This window comes from Thamnophis sirtalis, unplaced genomic scaffold (genome assembly GCF_051295495.1).
Source record: "Thamnophis sirtalis isolate CommonGarterSnake01/CBP01778 unplaced genomic scaffold, rThaSir2_p1.2 scaffold_1, whole genome shotgun sequence".
Taxonomy (NCBI): Eukaryota; Metazoa; Chordata; class Lepidosauria; order Squamata; family Natricidae; genus Thamnophis; species Thamnophis sirtalis.
This window is the reverse complement of record NW_028261381.1, coordinates 13,570,739-13,592,978: the sequence shown is the minus strand read 5'-3', so window position 1 is coordinate 13,592,978 and position 22,240 is coordinate 13,570,739. Positions and strand designations below refer to the sequence as shown.

Sequence of the window (22,240 nt, the reverse complement as noted above, 5' to 3'; positions counted from 1 at the left end):
CAAGTTGGCTCTTGTGTTGTGAGCTCCTACAGAGAACAATAGAGTTTCAAATGAGAGTTACTATTTTGGAAGAGGTACTGTGTGTTTTGAGGCCAGAGCAGGGGTGGGTTTCTCGCCCCGTTCCAACCGGTTCGGTTGGAACGGGGCCGGCGGCGTCCTCATGCACGTGCGCGGTGCACGCATGTGTACTAGCGTCTGTGCGATGCTCCAGCTGCTCCTGGAGGATCGTGCAGGTGCTGTATGCGTCCTGCGCATGCATGGAAGCGCAGAACTCGTCAAAACCGGGTAAGGAGGGCGGGCGGGTGGGCCCTTCGCCGCTCCTGGAAGTTACTTACTTCCGGGTTTGCCGACCAACCGGTTCGCAGGGACCGCCGCGAACCGGTTGAAACTCACCCCTGGGCCAGAGGGAATGGTTCTTCAAAGACAGGCCTCTTTTACACATCCCCTCTAAAAACAAGGCACCTATCTCTTTGCATGCATTTGCAGCCGTTGTTTCAAATATACGAGTGATACGCTATTATTTAAAATTTGTGCAAGTTACGTCAGCTAATAAAACTTAAATTTAAAACTTACTGATGAATTGTTTAAAACATTGTTTTAAACTTTTTTTTAAAACTTTTGTCATATGTGTTTTTATGTTGTATGCCGCCCTGAGTCCTTTGGGAGAAGGGCGGCATATAAGTCCAATAAAACCAAAACCAAAACAGGTAACAGTTTGTAGCTTCTTGTTTGAATGCACATGTGTGACAGTTCCTATCTTCGGTAATTTAATCCTGTGTAGCAGCTGTGGTTGTAATCCTATCTCCATTTTTATGGCAATAAACTTTAGGTTACAACGGTTCCACCACAAATCTGCGAAGCCCTTATCCGTGGAGACATAAGCACGAAGGGCTAATCCGCGCCATTCGAAGCGCTAAGGAAAAACGCGACCCTACCGCGATGACATAATCGCGGAGGACAAATCCGCGCCTTCCGAAGCACTCAGCATCCTAAACCTAACCCTAAACTTAACCCTAACCCTAACCTAACCCTAAACCTAAAGCAAACCCCTAAACCTAATCCTAACCCTTACCTTAATTTAAATCCGCTTTCTGTCGCCACGCTGTTGTCGCGGCGGTGATGACGCGCGGTGATGACGTCGCGGCTTTAGCGACGCAATTTTATCTCCGCTATTTTGACGAGCGCAGTTTTGTCGTGCCACGGGTTACAACATGGGAGTACATCTTCACAATGTGCATAAAGCTGCTCATCCTATTTAAGCAATATATTGGTTATTGAGATTCCCATTGGGCTTTCCCCTTTTTGTAATACACTGTCAAAGATAATAATTGTCTTTTTCTACAATGTCTAATCAAATTACCTTTTCATCCTTCGGTAAGGATTCCATGGTTAAGGAAGGGTTATGTCTCAATAAGAGTGTGTGCAAAAGATCCCAGATCCAATATCCTTTCATTTCTAAATATGTCTTTCTGAAAATTTGATGAATAGCAATAGCAATAGCAGTTAGACTTATATACCGCTTCATAGAGCTTTCAGCCCTCTCTAAGCGGTTTACAGAGTCAGCATATCGCCCCCCCACAGTCTGGGTCCTCATTTCACCCATCTCGGAAGGATGGAAGGCTGAGTCAACCTTGAGCCGGTGAGATTAGAACCGCTGAACTGCAGATAACAGTCAGCTGAAGTGGCCTGCAGTACTGCACCCTAACCACTGCGCCACCTCGGCTCCTTAAATCCCTTTTGGTACCAGGAAATACAGAGATAAATGGATTAATAATTAATAATCTGATTCAAGACAATATACGGCTAGTTTCTTATATTACTTTAGATTTTGGCAAAGTAAATGGTTTACCTTATTTTCTTCCCTGCCCAGTATTGTGTCTCTCTCCCATAGCAATTCTCATATCTAAATAGTTGATATTTGATGTTTTCATTTGAATAGTTTTTATTCCAGCTTGCAAATCAGTGTTTTAAATGGCTAACTTCACTTCCTCCACTGTATAACTTCAGTAATAGCCAGTATGTAAAATAACATTTAAAACCTTTCTGATCACTGTGGTCTTGGTTTTAATTTACTATTTAATTCTTCTAATTTTAATTTTTAAAATTAAAATTGTATGGTTTTTTAAAGACTTTTTATCATATTGTAAGCTGCACACATTTACTGTATTGGTGAGACAGGCAGCATAAGAATTCAATAAAGCAGTAAGGAGTAATAACGTATTTGGACAAATGAAAATAAGTATAACCATATGTAAGTTTACGATCCTTATAAATATGTAATGCTTAAGGAACGAAATTGTTGAGGTGAATTCAGAAGACAGGACAGGTTATGTAAATTGTTTCAGGTTCTCTTTTAAAATATATAAGGCTCAGTAAATTATATTCGAGCAGCTATGCTCATTGTAAAAAAGTAATGTTTATTTTCACAGATGTGCAGCTGTGTTAGATGCATGTTGAAAATTATTTTTGGAAAAAAGTGGCTGACTGTGGTTAACATAGTCAAAGGGAAATAAAGAAGATAACCCTTAGTTTCTTGTGTGCAGTTAAAGGTGAGAAAAGAACATACCAGTTCTCAGGCATAAATAACAGTCATCTTGTTGTTCCTGAAGAGACTGGCTGAAGCTTCCAGGTCCCTTCAGACTATTTCAGCCAGTGACAACCAAAACAGCCTAAAACAGTTTGAGAGCATGATATATTCAAAAGAAAAATTCTTTAGGAGACCATAACTCTGCCATCAACTTGAGGGTGCACACCCTGAAATCTCTTACATCATTGACAGAGGCAGATGGGGATACCTGGTGAATTGTGACGTAACAAAAGGATCACAGGGATGTCAAGTAGTTGATTTGCGAATTACTAATTTCAGTCAGTGGGGGCCTGGAGGAGTCAGAGTTAAGGTAAATTTTCCCAAATCACTTAAAATATGGATTGATGTATGTTTCTAGAAAGATCTGCAAAACTGAGATAATTAACAGGCGGGTTTTTTATAATGTAAACCATTTTTTCCAGAGATTAAAAACAAAAACTGAATAAATATATGTATGTATATATGTATATATGTGCTGGTCTTGTATTCGGGTCTTTTCCGTGTAAGATTGAGATTGTCTTGGCAATGTTTCGGCGAGGTCCCACTCGCCATCTTCAGGCTGGTGTTTTCGGCTTCGTGCTTGTGCGAGTAAAGTGTGGTCAGAGCTGCCGTCTCTCTTTAAATCTTGATGGGGGTGTGTGGAATGCTGGCTTTGTTGCTGTAAGTGGGTTGATTGGCTGTGTAGTTGCATCCTGATTGGTAGATGGGGTTGATGTTTGTAGATTGGTCGGCTGTTTCATATCATCCTGTGTGGCTGAGGTGCTGGCTGTGTATCCGTTGTTCTTTTGTGTTGTAACGACCTGGGTGGTGGGTGGGCTCGTTTGTTGACTAGGGCTGGTTTCCAGATGTCTGATGGGCGGGAGGTATTGTCACGTTTATTCATGTTGTGGGGGTGTTTTCTATTTCAATGGCTTCCATAATTATTCTCTTGTTGAAGTGTTTAGTTTTGGAGATTAATTTGGTTCCTTCAAAATCTATTTCAGGTCCTGTTGCTTTAAGGTGCTGGAAAAGGGAAGAAGTTTTTTCTTTTTTCTGACTGAATTCTTGTGTTCTGTGATGCTTGCATTTATTCTCCTATTAGTTTGTCCAATGTATGTGGCAGGGCAGAGTTTGCATGGTATTTCTTGGATTCTTTGGTTTTCTAACTGGATCTTGTCTTTGGGGTTTCTTAAGATGTTGGCTATTTTTTGATCAGTTTCTTTCATTTTTTTAAATCAAGACAGCCTTCAGCACTGACCAAAAAATAGCCAACATCTTAAGAAACCCCAAAGACAAGATCCAGTTAGAAAACGAAGCTCAATGAGTTGAATAAGACTGCCAGTTACTGTAAACAACAACTCTTAAATAATATTTGGCATTTAAAAAATTATAATAAAAAAATTCAATTTGCAATGAAGTCATGCTGCAAATTTAGGCAAGACTGGATCGCTATGCTGTACAAGGCAGCCTTTTAAAAAATGTTTACAGTTAATTATAATAATTTCTGTTGAGGAAGCTAGCCAGCACGTGAGCTTCTTTGAACTCTTTTCATTGGGGTAAACAAATCTGATTCCCTTGCAAGTCCTTGGAGGTACTCTCTGATATCACTTGGCCTTGTAAGATGAATAACTGCCATTGTGCATAGCAATGATGCTGGTCCCTTTCCTCTTTCAAGAGCAAATATATGCCCTTCTATGGCTACTGTTTTCTCTTCTAGAAAACAGCTCCCATGAACCGCTAGCTTTATAGCACAACCTCTATGAATGGATGGGTTTGAGTCAATTGATGTGTAGCTTCCTGGGTTCCAGCATGGTGGCAGCTCCAAAAAGCATATGGAGCTGAATCACCTATTGGTACCATGTGGAGTGTGTTGTTCATAAATATGGGGAAAGTTTAGAAGATTTTGGCACCATGTGGCCCGTGTAGTTGCAGGAAAAGCGCTTGCCACCATTTTATCTGAACTTACAAAACTAGCTATGGACAGAGTTATGCTGATGTAAGAAGATTCCACATTTGCAGAATTTCTTTTCTTGGGTTTTGTTGTTGTTTCTTTGCATGTCAGATGGTTGCAAAAGGTGATCACATGACCCCGGGATGTGCAACGGTGATAAGTATGAACCAGTTGCCAAACATCTGAATTTTCGTCACATGATCAGGGGGGGATGCGGCAAAGTTCGTAAGTGTGGAAAACGGCCATAAGTCACTTTTTGCAGTGCTGCTGTAACTTTGAACAGTCACTCGGTGAATTGTTGTAAGTCAAGGACTATCTACTGATTTTTCACTTCCATTACGCAAGATCCCTTCCTGCTTTCACTAAAGCTCCCAACCAGTTAAGATGGTTTTAGTAGGGAAATGGAAACGATGCCTTTAAGGCAGTGTTTCCCAACCTTGGTGACTTTCAGTCCTGTGGACTTCAACTCCCAGAATCCCCCAGCCAGCTATGCTGGCTGGGGGAATTCTGGGAGTTGAAGTCCACAGGACTGAAAGTCACCAAGGTTGAGAAACACTGCTTTAGGGAACTTTCCAGTGACTGAAATAGAAGGGATTTGGCAATAGTGATGAAACGCAGTAAGCGTTGACACAACTTTGAAATCAATAGTTGTGTCAGCCACCTGGCTCCTCTCTTTCATTCCCCATGGAGAAATCATGAACTGTACTGCCATGTGATGACAAACTAGAAAAGTGAGGCACCAAGGGGATAAAATGCATTATTACTGGTTGAGACAATTGCATCCCACAATTTGAAATAGAATTATTTCTAGGAAAGGGGGAGGCTCCTGTGTGAGCTGCCTCCTGAGATTTACATGGCTCTCTTGATGCAATCCATCTCTCCCTAATGGGAGCGCTAATGGTGAATGTCTTTCAGCCTTTTCCTTTCCCTCCAGCTAAGTGATAGGGTTAATTTCAAGCCCATATCACATGATTTAGCAGCAAGTATTTTTCCTCTGAGGTCCATAATGGCACTAAAGTGTAAGCTGGAGGTCTGTTCAAGCACCAAATGCTAAATGCTTTTCTGCTAAATGCCATCATTTTCTTTTATCTCTGAGCAGCATCCATCATTAGTTGGAGTCAACCTTATCTCTGTAGACAAGCATCTGAAAATGTGTCTTTCTTTTACACCTTCATCTTGCAGCATATGTAGAAAGCTAGCCCCTTATCAACAATATCTAGGATGGATAAATAAAAAAATAAAAAGGATCTAAAAAAATAATAAATAAAAAGGATCTGAAAAAATAATAAAAATAATCTGGAAAAATGTGAGATAATGAATACCCATTATAAATAATGACTACCCATGAAAAATAAACAATACCGTAGCTCAGTTTTCTAATAGATTTTTTAGCTTAAATTATAGTTTAAACGATCCATTGATTAGTTTTCTATAGACCAGTTAGGTAACCACTTACATTTTTCTGTGATCAAAAAGCCAAGGAAGTTTGTTGCCTAAGTACTGTAGCAGCTGATATAAGCTCTGTTCTTTTACAGATGAATAAATTAATCTTTACATAACCTTTTGTGGGTCATAATAATAATAGTCATCATACTTTGCATTATTGCTTTGTTTGCAAAAAGTAGGAAGTAGCGGTACTTTAAAATATTTTTCTGATGAATCAGACATCTTTATTGCAATATTCCTAACATTTTAAAAATAACTAATTGCAACAATAGTTAATTGACTTTTGTGACTGGTGTAAGTATTAAAATTGTTTCTGGCTGAAATATATATATATATATAGATATTTGTGGTGGTAATAAGGCAAACGCTTTAAAAACATCAGCCCAACATTTTGACCCAGATGATTGATCACTGCAGTCTTATGAATTATTTAAAAAGGACTCCAGAATTCTTTAGTCGATATGACCATGTTATCTAAGAGTTGTACATGCTGTGGTCCAAGATAAATTGCACAGTGCACCAGAGTGAGGAAGATGTTCTAGCGCCTAAAATATAAGTAATCTAAAAAGAAATTTACATGTGCCTCACTCACCATAGCATAGTGCAATATATCATATAATTTATCACTCTTAGTAAATTCAGAATGATAACCTCAACTGCATTCTCCCTCCCAAGCACTAAATAGAGAATCCTCCATCCTGCTATATAGCTGCAAGGTAAAATGTCTGCTGAAATAATTATTTGTATCCTTCCAAATGGTTATATGAGAACTGCTAAAATAGTCTCAGTTATATTATCAGTTTATAATTTATGTTTGATGAATTAACCAGTCTGTTCACAATTCTTTTCAGCAGCATCACCACAAATCTGACGTCAGGAATTAGCAGGGGAACATTAAGGAACAACAAAGATCAGTTTCATTGAGAAATAGCTTATGTGGGCATTTAAGAATATGAATTAACTTGCTTTTTCCACAAAGCCTTATGGGATAATACATATATTTTTGGAATTGTTTGAACTGCTTTTGTGATAATATAGTGTGTGTGTCTGTGTCTGTGTGTCTGTGTGCTTTACAATAAATCCTTTTGCTGAGCCAAGAAAAGGGATGTTCTTTTTTTCTAAAGCACCATTCATTCACAAAGTGACCAAAAGTTTTAAATAAGAATAAATGAAAGGTTCTTTGGTTTGTGTCAGGGGGCCAGCTTCTCACTTCCTATCAAATGAGCAGATGACTTGAGATTCAGTTTATTTCCAGTGTACCTGGCCATTTTTAAATAACTTGCTTTGTGGTCATTTCCATTTCCACTCCATTTTCATGCCCGATTCTCTGCTCCTTTAAACCTATGCCTGCATTTTTTTTTCCTGTTTTGATTAAGAAGGAATAAGGTACTGGTGGTATAGCAGACAAATAGAATTGATGTTTTGTCAAGCTAAGCTAAATTTTATTAAGAGATTGTATGTTTTTATATATTGCAAGCGTTTCTTATTAGAAGACAATGGTAGCCAATTCCAAGATGCTGATTATTTACTGCTACTGTTTGGCTTCAAGAAGCAGTTGAGTGAATGAGTTCATGTTCAATGCTTATCTTTGCAATTACCCCATGCTTTCTGTTTTCCATAGTCTCGTTGGCATTTGCCTGCCCCCCCAAAATATTTTCTCATACTGCTGCCTATGTGTAGACTAGTGCCCCTTTCAGCTGACCAATGGGAAATGCAAAAAGTAATGCTCCAAGTGGTGGTGCTTTTGCTTCTGCGTGCCAGCCAGTATATGTGGAAAAAATAGGTCAACAAAAACAACAGAAAAGGGAAGAATAGCTAGACTCAAGGAGACCAAACTGGAGAAATTCCAGCAGTGAGGCAAGGAGGGAATTCCTAATGGTCTACACTACACTTTTTTGAAGGAAACTCTAGATTAATATCTTCACAATATTTCCTCTGGAGGATCAGCTAAGTTGGAAGTCAACTGGCTCGGCCAAGAAGACTTCTAGATATCATATAAGATCATGAAGATCTAGGAGTGATATTGATCTCAGATTAATTCAGATCTTATATATTTGTAGCCCAGAGGTGGTATTCAGCAGAAATTTTGAGAGTGGGGAGAGAATGGAGATTTTGCAGTATCCTTCCCCTGTGAGCCACACTCACAGAACACAGGTAGTAAAAATTGTTGATTCCCACTGCTGATGTAGCCATAGTGAGAAGTTAAATGTTTTATTCTTTGGATTGACAGCATTCTTTCCTCCAAATATTAAGTACTGTCCTATTAACTGCCGATTTTTCTGTGTCTACAGGCTCCTTGAACTGAAGTTTGGAGAATCACATGTATATCTCATGCTTACAGTGAAATCATGGCCACTAATGATAAAGTAGCCATCTTAACTGACGATGAAGAAGAGCAGAAGAGAAAATATGTGCTTGCCGATCCCTTCAGTGGGATTCCCAAGGAGCAAGACCCCCAAACCCAAAGTGATACTCCTTCAACTGAAACCACCACTATTCCAGATGAAGAGCTTGATTGGCTTGAAAGACACTGTGTGAAAGTGAATAATGATCTCTTGATCTCAAAAGTCTTTTATTTTTTCTTTTATGCTGCTTATGGTTCCTTGTACCCATTGCTTCCTGTATACTACAAACAGCTAGGCATGACTCCCAGCCAGAGCGGACTCCTCGTAGGGATTAGATACTTCATTGAATTTTGCAGTGCTCCATTTTGGGGAGTGGTAGCAGATCGCTTTAAAAAGGGGAAAGTTGTTCTTCTCTTCTCCCTATTATGCTGGGTGATGTTTAACTTGGGAATTGGATTTGTTAAACCAGCAACCTTGAGGTGTACGCTAAAGAAGCCTATCCCCGTTCCCCCTACCAATGCCAGTCACTTTACCACAGCATCCTCGCAAAATATCTCCATTTCTTCTGTCATTCCCACTCTGGGAAGTACGATAACTAAGGGTCGAGGGAAGAGAGATTTGCTGACTTACCACTTGCCAACTCTGAGCTCAGCTTTGTCCACAAATCCTAAAACTACCTTTTCTCCAACTGTTCAAAATGGAGCTAGGAAGCGTGCTTTAAAAGGAGAAGAGGGCGCAACTGTTGTCAGCACTCCAAAAGGTATTGTGACTGCGGATCTGTTGGGAAATAGCAGCCACACAACGGCATCACCCACAGTCACCACAAAATCAGCCCCCCCTGCCCATTTTGCTCTTGTATATGATCATGAGGAGGTGGAAGCGATCTTCTTGCTCATCCTCCTTGTTGTAATTGTGGGAGAATTTTTCAGTGCCTCCTCAGTCACTATAGTAGACACCGTGACTCTGCAGTATCTTGGCAAACATCGGGACCGTTATGGACTACAACGAATGTGGGGATCTCTGGGCTGGGGACTGGCCATGCTGTCGGTGGGCATTGGGATTGACTCTACCCGTATTGATGTGCTCATTGAAGGCCAAGGCTGTAAGTCTCCAGACTACAAGAACTACAGGATCGTTTTCATAGTCTTTGGAGTCTTGATGACGCTCTCTTTGATTGTGGCCACCCAGTTCAGGTTCCGGTACAACCACTACAAGCAAGAGGAAACCCAAAGCACAGAGCCAGAGGAGTCCCACTTGGACAGAAACTCCTCCACAGATTCCTCCCATGAAACTCAGAGTGATACAAGCCAGTCTCAGACTTTTAATTTTTGGGACTTGATTAAGCTGCTCTGTAGTATCCAGTATGGATCAGTGCTTTTTGTAGCATGGTTTATGGGTTTTGGATATGGCTTTGTGTTCACCTTCCTTTATTGGCACCTGGAAGATCTGAATGGGACCACCACGCTCTTTGGAGTTTGCTCTGTTTTAAGTCACATCTCTGAATTGACGGCATATTTCTTCAGCCACAAGCTGATTGAGCTGATCGGTCATATCAGGTAAGCCCAAGCTATAAGCATGCTAGAACAGCAATAGGCAATACTGTGTGGAGAATGCTTCTTTTTGTAATTTGCATGTTCTTATATATTAGGATACATAAACATTCTGCCTGGTGTCATACACTGAACAAGCACAGAACAAAACTACCGTATTTTTCAAAGTATAAGACGCACCAAGGTTTTGAAGAGGCAAATTTTTAAAAAAGCAGGTAGGTAGATAGAGGGATAGAGGGAGAGAAAGAGAGAGAGAGAGAAATACAGTAGGTAAGTAGGGAGAGAGAGTAGGTAGGTAGGGAGAGGGAGAGAGAGAGAAATACAGTAGGTAGGTAGGGAGAGAGAGTAGGTAGGTAGAGGGATAGAGAGAGAGAAATACAGTAGGTAGGTAGGGAGAGAGAGAGAGTAGGTAGGTAAGACGCACCAAGGTTTTGAAGAGGCAAATTTTTAAAAAAGTAGGTAGATAAAGGGATAGAGAGTGAGAGAGAGAAAGGAAATACAGTAGATAGGTAGGGAGAGAGAGTAGGTAGGTAGAGGGATATATAGAGAGAAATACAGTAGGTAGATAGGGAGAGAGTAGGTAGGTAGGTAGGTAGAGGGAGAGAGAGAGAGAAATACAGTAGGTAGGGGGAGAGAGAGAGAGAGAGAGAGTAGGTAGGTAGGTAGGTAGGTAGGTAGAGAAATACAGTAGGTAGGTAGGGAGAGAGAGTAGGTAGGTAGGTAGAGGGATAGAGAGAGAGAGAAAAATACAATAGGTAGATAGGGAGAGAGAGAGAGAGTAGATAGATAGGTAAGTAGATGTTTCCAGATGTATTTATCCATGTGCTGGAGAAGGAAATAGCTGACAACCTGCAGCACCTAAGACTTGTTCCTGCTGGCACAGCACTTGATCAATCTAATTCTCATCAATCACTCTAACTAAAGAGCTTTCCGAAAGGAAAAAAAAAGTTTTTGCACTTTGCGAACCTCCCAAAAATGGCCCTTTTTTGTGAAAATGGGCCCATTTTTTCAAATAAAATGCATGAATAGCCTGGGGGGGGGGGCTTGCAGAGTGCCTCGGGGGGGGGGGAATGAGCAAAAAATGTCCCGTTTTTCATGAAACGGGCCCATCTTTTGTCAAAATTGCATGCATAGCCTTATGGAGGCTTATAGAGTACTACTGGGGGGCGGGGGGGGGCAAAAATGGCTCATTTTTTGCTCATTTCTGCCCTCCCCAGCCCCCAGGAGCTCTCTGAAAGCCTCCATAAGGGTATGCACAGCCATTTTGGTGAAGGAGGCGGGGATTTGGGAACCCAAAAAATGCTGTATTCAATGTATAAGATGCACCCAGATTTTCACCCCCTTTTTTGAGGAAAAAGGTGCGTCTTATACTCCAAAAAATACGGTATATTTTCATGTACCATTCATGTAAGCTAAACAAGTACTTCTTACAATAAGTCATGGATCTGTAAAATTAGCCATTCTATGGTTGACCAGATTCTAGGTCAGCACCCTTGGATGTTCCATTTCTTCTCCCGATCATGCTGATCCAGTCATGCAGAGAGTGATCTAGTAGTTTTCTAGAGGTTAACTCCCTGAACTGAACATAGTCAATGCTGTTCCAGTTGGAACAGGCTTCTTTCAGGGGCTGGATCAAGTCCAATACCACAAACTGCTTCAAATCAAGATTCAACTGTTTCTTTTTTCATTTCCCCCCCTCTCCTAATAACATTTGGTCCTGGTAACTCTTAATGACAACCGTAAGAATGTACGTATGTTTGAAAGTACTTTAAGAAAATACCTGAAAAAAAGAGAGTCCTACCTTAGCCATGAAAACCGGCTAAATGACTTTGGGCCAGTTACTCTCTCTCAGCCAAATCCACCTTACGGAGTTGTTGGTGTGGTAAAAATGGGAAGAAAAAGCTATGTACATTGGGTACCTTCTCCACCTTTGTAAACATAATAAAGGCTGGATACCAATAAATCAATCAATAGGCATGAGGTGGAATGGAAAAAGAAGCGGAAGATAAGATGATTGTGCAGATACAGGTTACTAAGGAGACAGATTACAATAAGCAAATTAAAACTCGTTATGTTTAGTGGGATCTTCTGAACCCTTTTGATGTGTATGTGAGTTCATCAGTTTTTTGCTTTATTGTGGTAGTAATTTTTTTTTTTTTTAGTGTGCTTGTTTTAGAATAGTTACTTTGAGGCCTATAAGCCGAGGTGGCGCAGTGGTTAGAGTGCAGCACTGCAGGCTACTTCAGCTGACTGCAGTTCTGCAGTTCGGCTGTTCAAATCTCACCGGCTCAGGGTTGACTCAGCCTTCCATCCTTCCGAGGTGGGTAAAATGAGGACCCGGATTGTTGGGGGCAATATGCTGACTCTGTAAACCGCTTAGAGAGGGCTGAAAGCCCTATGAAGCGGTATATAAGTCTAACCGCTATTGCTATAGCTATAATGGAATGTCCTAGCAAGTTAAAATGCTCTGATACTGCTTTGTCCTTGTTTTGGATCCTAATGTAAAATTTCTATCCCATTAACCAGGCCTGCTTGTACAATATAGAGTCCACAGGCATATTGCTGTCAAATGATTTTATCTATCTATCTATCTATCTATCTATCTATCTATCTATCTATCTATCTATCTATCATCTATCTATCATCTATCTATCTATCTATCTATCTATCTATCTATCTATCTATCTATCTATCTATCTATCTATCTATCTATCTTATTGGAGGAAAAGCATGTGAAAATATATCTAATCTTATGTGTGGTGGACCTGTTATTGTGTTGTTAATGTAAATGAAGGGGCAAAATAACCATCTGGTTTTATTGCCGAGTCTTTCTCACATTAGCATCTGTTGTTTGTGAGAATCTGTTTCAGATTTAGGTAGCTATCTGTTTGCAAGTATGGGTTTGTCACCCAGTGCTTGAGAAAGTGTAGTGGATTGCAGATTATTAATAACGTATTTGAACAGTTTGAGCTGTGAACTGTAGGTAGGAGTTCCCCAACCTTTCTGGCTTTTTTGGGGGGGGGGAAGGGTTGCATGTTTATGTGCTCGCCCGCAGCTCATGCAAGTGGGAATGCACATGTGTATTTCCATGGCCCAGTTGCAAACACCTCACGGCCCACAGTTTGGGGACCTATGGCGTTCTATTGTTCGGTCTTTGTGATCTGTCTTTTATTAGGTGGTGCCTGAGAATTGACTTTTGTCTGTTGATTTGACTGTCGATCTTGTTGGGTGGATAGTCTCTTAAGTGCATGATTTAAAGTAGGAGTTGCTGTCTGCTCTTTCCAAAAGAAGCTGCAGTCATATAGACAAGCTTCCCCTGTTCAACCTCAGGCATTCTTCCATTCTCTCAGAACTCAGAACTTCTCACCAGAATGCAGCCGCGCGAGCGATTGTGGGTGCACCTCGGTACACCTACGTTACACCTATCCTCCGCGAGCTGCACTGGTTACGGAGACTGATTGGTCTCCGGATACGCTTCAAGGTGCTAGTCGTCACTTATAAAGCCCTTCATGGTATTGGACCTGGGTACATGAGAGACCGCCTGCTGCCAATTACCTCCCAAAGACCCATTAAATCACACAGATTAGGCCTCCTCCGGGTTCCGTCTACTAGCCAATGTCATCTGGCCACTACCCGGGGGAGGGCCTTCTCTATGGCGGCTCCGGCCCTTTGGAACGAGCTCCCCGCAGAGATCCGGACCCTCACCTCTCTCCAGGCCTTCCGAAAAGCCGTTAAAACCTGGCTGTGTTGGCAGGCCTGGGGTTGATGAGTTCCCTTCCCCTCTCGAATTGTGTGGCTGTTGGTTGTTTTAAATGCCCTGTACTTTTTGTTGTAGTTTTGTGTTTCCCTTCCCCTCCTTGAGTTTGTGCGCTGCCCTGAGTCCCGCTGGGAATAGGGCGGCATATAAATAAAATGAACCTCGAACTTTGTACATTCAAGTGGGTGAGGAGGCTGGGCCTTCTCCCCACTTCACCATGTCAGGAGGCTTACACCTTCTTCCCGACACTCCACTTAATGACTTCTGTGGTTGCTTAACTGCAACTGAGAGAACCAAGATTGTGATCATTGAGTGATGCTATCAGGTAGCATCCTGTTTAACGTCCCCCTTACTCTATGACCAAGGTTCCAGACCCAATTGTGGTTATAAGTGGAAGATTCCCTACCTACTGTATATCCAGTTTTGGCAAAATAAATATTTATAATTATGAACATATTTCAGACATTCAAAAAGACTTTAAATATACCAGTGAATCCATATGGGCTCTGTTAATATTGAAATATATTTGTTTCCAATATTATGCATTTAGAAAGACAGTTTATTCTGATAAAGGCGTGACATATTTATAGTAAATATCCTCTTTTTTGCCATGCTTTTTTAAATTATTACTTACTTTGTATAGTTTTACTATAGTATAAGCCAGGAAATATTTTTGGTAATTAGTTGAATATTCTTACCATTGTATTTATACCTGGCACTTGAGACTCAATAAAATACAGCATATGATTTATATTTATTCATATATATATTTTAAAAAGAACCCCGCTGGTTTCTCTGCAGTAGTACTCAGAATGAACAACAGGAAAGCTATCTTAACAATTCAATGCCAATAAATATTTAAAGCAATCAGCATATATACATCTAATAACATACTAATATGTTATAAAAGATAACAAACATAATAAAATGATTTAAAAGAAATGTGCAACTGCTACTGTGCACAATATTTTCACTGAAAATACAGGTAGTTCTCGGCTTACGACCACAATTGAGCCCCAAATTTATGTTGTTAAGTGAAAAATTTGTTGAGTGAGATTTGCCCCATTTTATGACATTTCTCGTCACGTTTGTTAACTGAATCACTGTAGTTGTTAAATTAGTAACGGTTGTTTAAGTGAATCTGGCTTCCCCATTGACTTCGCTGCTCAGAAGTTTGCAAAAGGGGATCACATGACCCCAGGATTCTGCAACTGTCATAAATGTGAGTCAGTTGTCAAGCCTCTGAATATAAATAACATGACCATGGGGATGCTGCAACAGTCATAAGTGTGAAAAATGATCTGAAGTCATTTTGTTCAGTGCCCCTGTATCTTTGAACAGTCACTAAATGAATTGAAAGTTGAGGACTTCCTCTAGATTTAACGGTAAGTCCCACAAATACACAAGGGTGGGCTGCTACAGGTTCGCCTGGGTTCGGGAGAACCCATAGCTAACTTTATGGCCGGTTCGGAGAACCTCCAAATCCCACTCCTGGCTGGCTCCGCCCACTCCACCCTTCCCAGGAGTCTCCACGCAGCCCATTTTGGATGCGAGGTGAGTGCAGGGCCCATCCAGAGGCTCGGGGAGGGGGGGAAATGGGCCTCCCAGAAGACCTCCAGAGCTTGGTTGAGGCAGTTTTTGCCTTCCCCAGAGTCTCGAGGAAAGCTTCCGGAGCCGGGGAAAGGCAAAAAAGCCCCCCCCTCCCGTGGTGCAAGAGGCTGACTAAGCCACACCCACCATAGCTACACCCACCCAGCAACTGGGTAGAGAACCCATTGCTGAAATTTTTGAAGCCCATCCCTGCGCACATACACACACACACACACCTTTGACTCAATTTTTGTTTCCTGGTGACTGTTTGAACTACACTCTTCAGTTTCTTGACAAAATTTCAAAAGAATTGGCTCCTCCTTAATGCTGAGAGAAAGTGACTGAAAGTCTCCCAACTGGCTTTGTGCCTAAGGCAAACCTAGAACTCATAGTCTTCCAGTTTCTAGCCTGGACCCTTAACCACCGCACCAGCTGGTTCTCTTTGCTGAGTAGTGGACAAAATGTGTCAAATTTAAATAGTTTGGCAGCTACTATCTGTGCATTTTCCCTCTGCATTTTAAGAGGGTTTGTGAACAACTTGATGCCCAGTCCTGTATGTATGTATCAGGGGTGGGTTTCTCGCCCCGTTCCAACCGGTTCGGTTGGAACGGGGCCGGCGGCGTCCTCGTGCACGCGCGCAGTGCACACATGAGTACTAGCGTCTGTGCGATGCTCCAGCTGCTCCTGGAGGATCGCGCAGGCGCTGTATGCGTCCTGCGCATGCGTGGAAGCGCAGAACTCGTCAAAACCGGGTAAGAAACGCGGGCGGGCGGGTGGACCCTTCGGCGTTCCCGGAAGTTACTTACTTCCGGGTTCGACGACCAACCGGTTCGCAGGGACCGCCGCGAACCGCCTGAAACCCACCCCTGGTATGTATGTATGTATGTATGTATGTATGTATATAATCTTTATCTTTTGTGAAGATGATCAGTTGAAAGCAATACAGATAATTTGTTAGTAAGAATATTAAAACACATCAGAAGTAATCGGCGATCTCTCCTCTCATTTGCTTGCAGAGTCCTGTATATCGGTCTTGCCTGCAATACAGCTCGTTATATTTACATCTCCTATCTAGAAAATGCTTGGACTGTTCTGCCTATGGAAGTCCTTCAAGGTAAGAAAACAAGGTGCTTCTGTGTCTGAACTCTTACGATCCAAGTTCCTACTTGTAATGCCTGCTGAGCCATAACTAAGCATACAGTACATCCTCCTGGGCTCCAGCTTTCGTCAGGAATTAATCCCAAGGGATCATTCTCTTTTTGTGAAATTCTATTATGGCAGGTGGAGGAAAAAAAGGCGAATGACAGGAAGTGGTTTCTACAGTTGGCGGACGTAGCATTCTGCCCATGTGATCTAAACCAACAACACACCCTTTCACCAAACAAGGGACTCCTGCTGAAACTTGCAGCAGATAAGGATTAGTTGCTAGAAGGGGTGTACCTAGAAGGCATTAATTTCTTAAGCCGTTTAATATCCCATTACCTGCAATTGAAAGGAAAATATTATTTTTTTAAAAACCAGCTACACATTCAGGCAGAACCAGTTTTGTTCTGCTTTGGTTAATATCAGTCGTTTTCTGCGACAGGTGAAAGTTAAAGGCCAAGTAGCTGATAATGGATTTGGGGGAGGGAAGAGGTGGAAATTCTGAGATCCAGGCAAGACTTATTGAGGTGTGTCCTGCCCTCTATGAATCAGTGCATCTGATTAGAGGAGGGGGGCAGTGCAAATCCAAGAGAAAAATGTTGGAAATTGAGTAACAATCAGGTCCACCAAAAAACCCCCACAAAATTAAAGATTGGCCCATCCAGTAGAAAATTAGAATAGCTGTACTCATGAGGCATTTTCATCCATGAAACTTAAACTACCTTTAGTCTTTTCCCTCACTTAGGTTAACGTTCTAACTACAAATAGAATATTTTTATTTATTTACTATAGCAATAGCAATAGCAGTTAGACTTATATACCGCTTCATAGGGCTTTCAGCCCTCTCTAAGCGGTTTACAGAGTCAGCATATCGCCCCCAACAATCTGGCTCCTCATTTCACCCACCTCGGAAGGATGGAAGGCTGAGTCAACCTTGAGCCGGTGAGATTAGAACCGCTGAACTGCAGATAACAGTCAGCTGAAGTGGCCTGCAAGTACTGCACCCTAACCACTGCGCCACCTCGGCTCTATTTATATTCGGACTTGCTTTGTACAACTCAAGGCAGCCTATATAATGTTCCCACAGCAGTGACCCTTTAAGGTGGATTGGTGTGATAGACCACAAAGGGGAAGTGGTGTGGTGGACTACAAAAAATGGTAGTTTCTCAAGAAGGAGGGAGCACATGCCGGAGGGGGGGGATGAGACAAGGGACAACACAACCCAGAGCAGAATCACAGAAGGAGGAAGAGATAGCCACTCCCTAGAAACTCCCAGGGGTATATATCAGTTAGTGTTAGAGTAGTATAGATTTAATCTGGGAAGACTCTATCGGGTTTGAGCAAATAAAGAACTGAACTTTTGCCTTCATTGTTCTATGTTGATCTTGGGCTGGGCCTGACCAGAGTGAGAGTGACTGGTTCAAAATCACACCTTTTGTGGTTAAAGGAAAACTAGAACTAAAGTCTCTCAGCTTCTATTCTAGCACCTTAACAATTACGTAAAACTGGTTCTCCAATATTCATAACGTTATTTTGTAGTACTATTTAATATTTGTAGTATTAGCAAGTATATGACTGAAAGAATGAAGTGTGCAGTAACCCTAGATATTCAGCAATATTGCTTGGAATTTGAGCTTATTACTTTTTGAAATTTGTTTTTGCTACCTTATAACTTAGGAAATAATTTATTTTGTTTTTACAAAATAAGAAAACTTTCTTTCTAGATTACCTGCAAGATGTATTTTACTAAAAGTTATAGTAAGTACTCTAACAAAAGTATAGAAGCTTTATTTAATTTAAATGTGACTCTTTACAGGCAAGTTAATTGACCGGCCAAATTTATTCTCATGGGTTTTTTAAAGTTCAAAATATATTTTGCTGAGTTTGTGCATCTATAATTTAAAGGCAAAAGGTACGGCTCAGATTCTTAGTCTTCTAGCATATTGATAAAGCATAATACAGGTAGTCCTCGACTTATGACCACAATTGAGTCTAAAATTTCTGTTGCTAAGTGAGACACTTGTTAAGGAAATTTTGCCAAATCTTACAACTTTTGTTGCCATAGTTGTTAAGTGAATCACTGCAATTGTTAATAACACAGTTGTTAAGTGAATCTTGCTTAAGAAGGTTGCCAAAAATTAACACATGACCTCAGGACATCAATATGACTCAGTTGCAAAGCATCTGGATTTTGATCACATGACCTTCCTGCTGCAACGGTTATGTGAAAAACGGTCATAAGTTGCATTTTCAGTGCCATTGTAACTTTGAACAGTCACTAAATGAATTGTGGTAAGTCGAGGATTGCCGGCACATTTTTAAAGATATATTTCATGCCCCACTGTTCACGTGTGGGCAATTAGTGGGCAACGTGATGCTCACTGCTCAAGTAGCATTTCTACTTTGCTTCCTTTCTCTGCATTCAGATGATGAGTTATCACAAACTTTTGGAAGACCTACATTGTTTCTTTGGCTACGAGTGGAAGTATGCTGGGAAATGAATAAAGTCTTTATAATTTCCCCAGATACGATGCTGATGAAGGAAGGGACAGGTGCTAGATACATGAATGTGTTCTGGCACTCTTTACCACCAGCCTCATTCAGTTTTATATTCTTGAAGAGCACACAGGGCTCAAAGTGCAGCTGCACCTTAAAGTGGCTACGCACTCTTACCATGATCAGTATTCGTTGTTTAATGCCAACACTCTTGCAGAAGAATCGTCTTTAGAATACGTGGTGTTCATGTTTCTGTTCTTTGTAGGTGTAACCCATGCAGCCATCTGGGCAGCTTGCATTTCCTATCTAAGCGCTGCGGTGCCTCCGGAACTGAGGACGTCAGCTCAAGGGATCTTGCAGGGTCTTCACCTTGGCCTGGGCAGAGGATGCGGAGCAATGATTGGTGGAGTGTTGGTCAACTATTTTGGTAAGAGGAACCTGGGCATTTATATATAACTTTTCAGCTGTTTGAAGAGAGCCTTTTCCTCCACCTTTGTGGGAATTGAAGAACTGTGGCAGCAGTCAAAAGTGCTACCAGACTCCTCCTAATTTGGCTTTCCTCAACCAGATGTCGTGTAGTTGTCTTGGGGTCTATGACAATTCGCCATAGCCAACTCTCCATGGCCAACTCACTGCAGGACAACTTGCCATAGCCATCTCTCCACAGGACAACTCACTGCCGGACAAGACTTACAATAATATGAAAGAAGTTGTGGAATAATAAAGAAAAGATGCAAAAGGAGGGACAGAATGAAATGTGAATGGCAAAAATTAAAATATTTTTTATTGTAAATAATTAAACAGGATTGTTAAATTGATCCATGGCGAGTTGGCCATGATGAGTTGGCCATGGTAGGTTGGCCATGGTAAGTTGGCTGCAACAAGTTGGCTATTGCAAGTTGTCCTATTCCAGTCAACAGTAATTTTCACTGTTGCAGGCAACCATAGTCAATTTGAATACTTTCCTTTGTTTGGCTGTCATATATGCATGTGTGTACGTACATGCATGCACATATGCACACACTCTCTCTTACACACAAAATGCACAAAGGAAAAAGTCACACTAGGGAGAATGCACCCTATATCAATCAGCAAATACCGGTATCAATAACTCAACTATCTGCCATGGTTCAAGAGGCACATCTACAAGTCTTCCAAATTTCATTTCAAAGGGACTTTCTTTGTTCACCATCTTCAAGGAAATATTCCACCTGGCACTCTACTTTCTTCTTATTCTCAGCTCATAACCAAAGCCAACTGATTGTGAAATTTTCAGTTCAGTGCAGAAGTAGAGACTTTCTTTTTCTCTCAGCACAAACCTGTTGTTTGCATGATAGATGGTGCTCTTGCAATGACCGTGGTGATTTAGTGGTTCCACCACAAAACCGCGGACGACAAAATCGCGCTCGACGAAAGCGCGCATTTGACGTCATCACAGAGCGACGAAAACATCGCGCTGTGATCGATAAATGTAAAAATAAAGCGAAAACCTTATCCTAATCCCCCCAAACCTAACTCTTAACCTAACCCTAAATCTAACCCTAAACCTAACCCTTAACCTAACGCTAAACCTAACGCTAACCCTTAACCTAACGCTAAACGTAACCCTAACGCTCTAAACCTAATCCTAACCCTTAACCTAACCCTAACCCTAACCCTTACCTTTATGTGAATCGGCTTGCTTTAATTTTATTTTTATTTCAATTTTTAATTTTTTTCGTCGCGCTGTGATGACGTCAAATGCGCGCTTTCGTCGAGCGCGCTTTTGTGGACCGTGGTTTTGACGGGTCACGGATTTAGTAGCTGGGTGGGCTGGCTGCTTTGGGATGCAGCCTCCCCTCCGGTAATTACTGCTATTATTAGATGTGTACACGGCCCAAAGTTGCTCTATGGGAAAGATGGGCAGTTTCTAAATGTGATATTTTATTCCACTCAAGAGAGAGAGAGAAATAAGAGATTGTTCCTGATAAACACAAAGAGAGATTTGCAAACTGTACTAGGAAGTTTTCAAGCGGATAAATTTGGTGGCACAGGAAAGGTGCATGCAAGCTGTACCTCTGATCCGATACTGTACTCGGGATTTATCCACGTGGCTAGAAACGCCAAAGTCCAAAACTCTCTTTGGTTTCTCTTTATCTAGTTTTAGGATTTGAGTGTAGAATAGATGATATTTTAGGTCAGATTTATGCAGAAATACTGAAAATTCAAATGGTGTCATAATTTTTTAAGCACCGCTATAACAATCAGATGCCTTTGCTGATTTACATCAAACACCCAGCTCTATTTTCCACCCACTTCTGAATTATTCATATTTTGGAAAGCTGGCCGATTCGGAAATCATGAAGCGAAACTACAATCTCTTTTCTTCAGAGTTTGCAGCAGATAAAAGTGGTCTTTTTCAAAGGAAACGGGAAATATTCCAAGTATAATATCCAATGAGTACCAAACTTTTAGTATTAAAATGATTTTTTTCCAATACAGACTTCTGGGAACACTTCTTTTCACACTTTCCAATTCCAGTTATAAGCTGAAATAGACAAGTGTGCACATTTCTAATGAAACCTGAGACCCCTAATAAGTCCTTAAAGAACAATAACTATTAAAAAGCCTCTCGTATTGTAGCATAAATGAAACCTATAATAATTACCTTGTGTAATTTCCTTAATGTATACTGTAAGGCAGTGTTTCTCAACCTTGGCAACTTGAAGATGTCCGGACTTCAACTCCCAGAATTCCCCAGCCAGCATTCTGGCTGGGGAATTCTGGGAGTTGAAGTCCGGACATCTTCAAGTTGCCAAGGTTGAGAAACACTGCTGTAAGGTCATAGCTGTTCAGCAATTGTTAATGAAAAGGGTTTTCATAAATGAAGTTAGCTTCCTATGCTTTTTTTAAACAATGGCATCCATTTTTGCCTGTTCAACTGTTCAGCATGTTTCACATGCCTCTTTGATCTCAGCGTTTGTGACTCAAGCCCTTTTCTGCCTTTTGAGGGAGAATAGACAAAATGGTGCAGTGATCCATTACTTGGTGGAGCTGCTTCCTTGAAGCATGAAAAGTTACCCTCTTGTACACTTTTAGCAATAGCAGTTAGACTTATATACCGCTTCATAGGGCTTTCAGCCCTCTCTAAGCGGTTTACAGAGTCAGCATATCGCCCCCACAGTCTGGGTCCTCATTTCACCCACCTCGGAAGGATGGAAGGCTGAGTCAACCTTGAGCCGGTGAGATTTGAACAGCCGAACTGCAGAACTGCAGTCAGCTGAAGTAGCCTGCAGTGCTGCATTTAACTACTGCGCCATCTTGGCTCCTACTTTTGTAGGGGAGAAAGTTTCATTTAAATGAGGATAGGGTTTTGCTTGTTGGTTTTTGTGCCACTGAGTCAATTTTGACTCTGGG

The 22,240-nt window shown here is 41.3% G+C and overlaps 1 protein-coding gene across 3 annotated transcripts in view; it reads left to right on the top strand.

Moving 5' to 3' along the window:
- Nucleotides 1-22,240, top strand: part of MFSD6 (major facilitator superfamily domain containing 6) — a 39,349-nt gene that overhangs the window by 10,808 nt on the left and 6,301 nt on the right. For all 3 annotated transcript variants that reach the window (XM_087707830.1, XM_087707838.1, XM_087707834.1), the window contains exons 2-4: nt 8,255-9,864; nt 16,222-16,319; nt 19,110-19,271. In XM_087707830.1, the coding sequence (XP_087563956.1) occupies nt 8,312-9,864; nt 16,222-16,319; nt 19,110-19,271 (1,813 nt within the window). In that variant the 5' untranslated portion in view covers nt 8,255-8,311. The remainder of the gene's footprint in view (nt 1-8,254; nt 9,865-16,221; nt 16,320-19,109; nt 19,272-22,240) is intronic.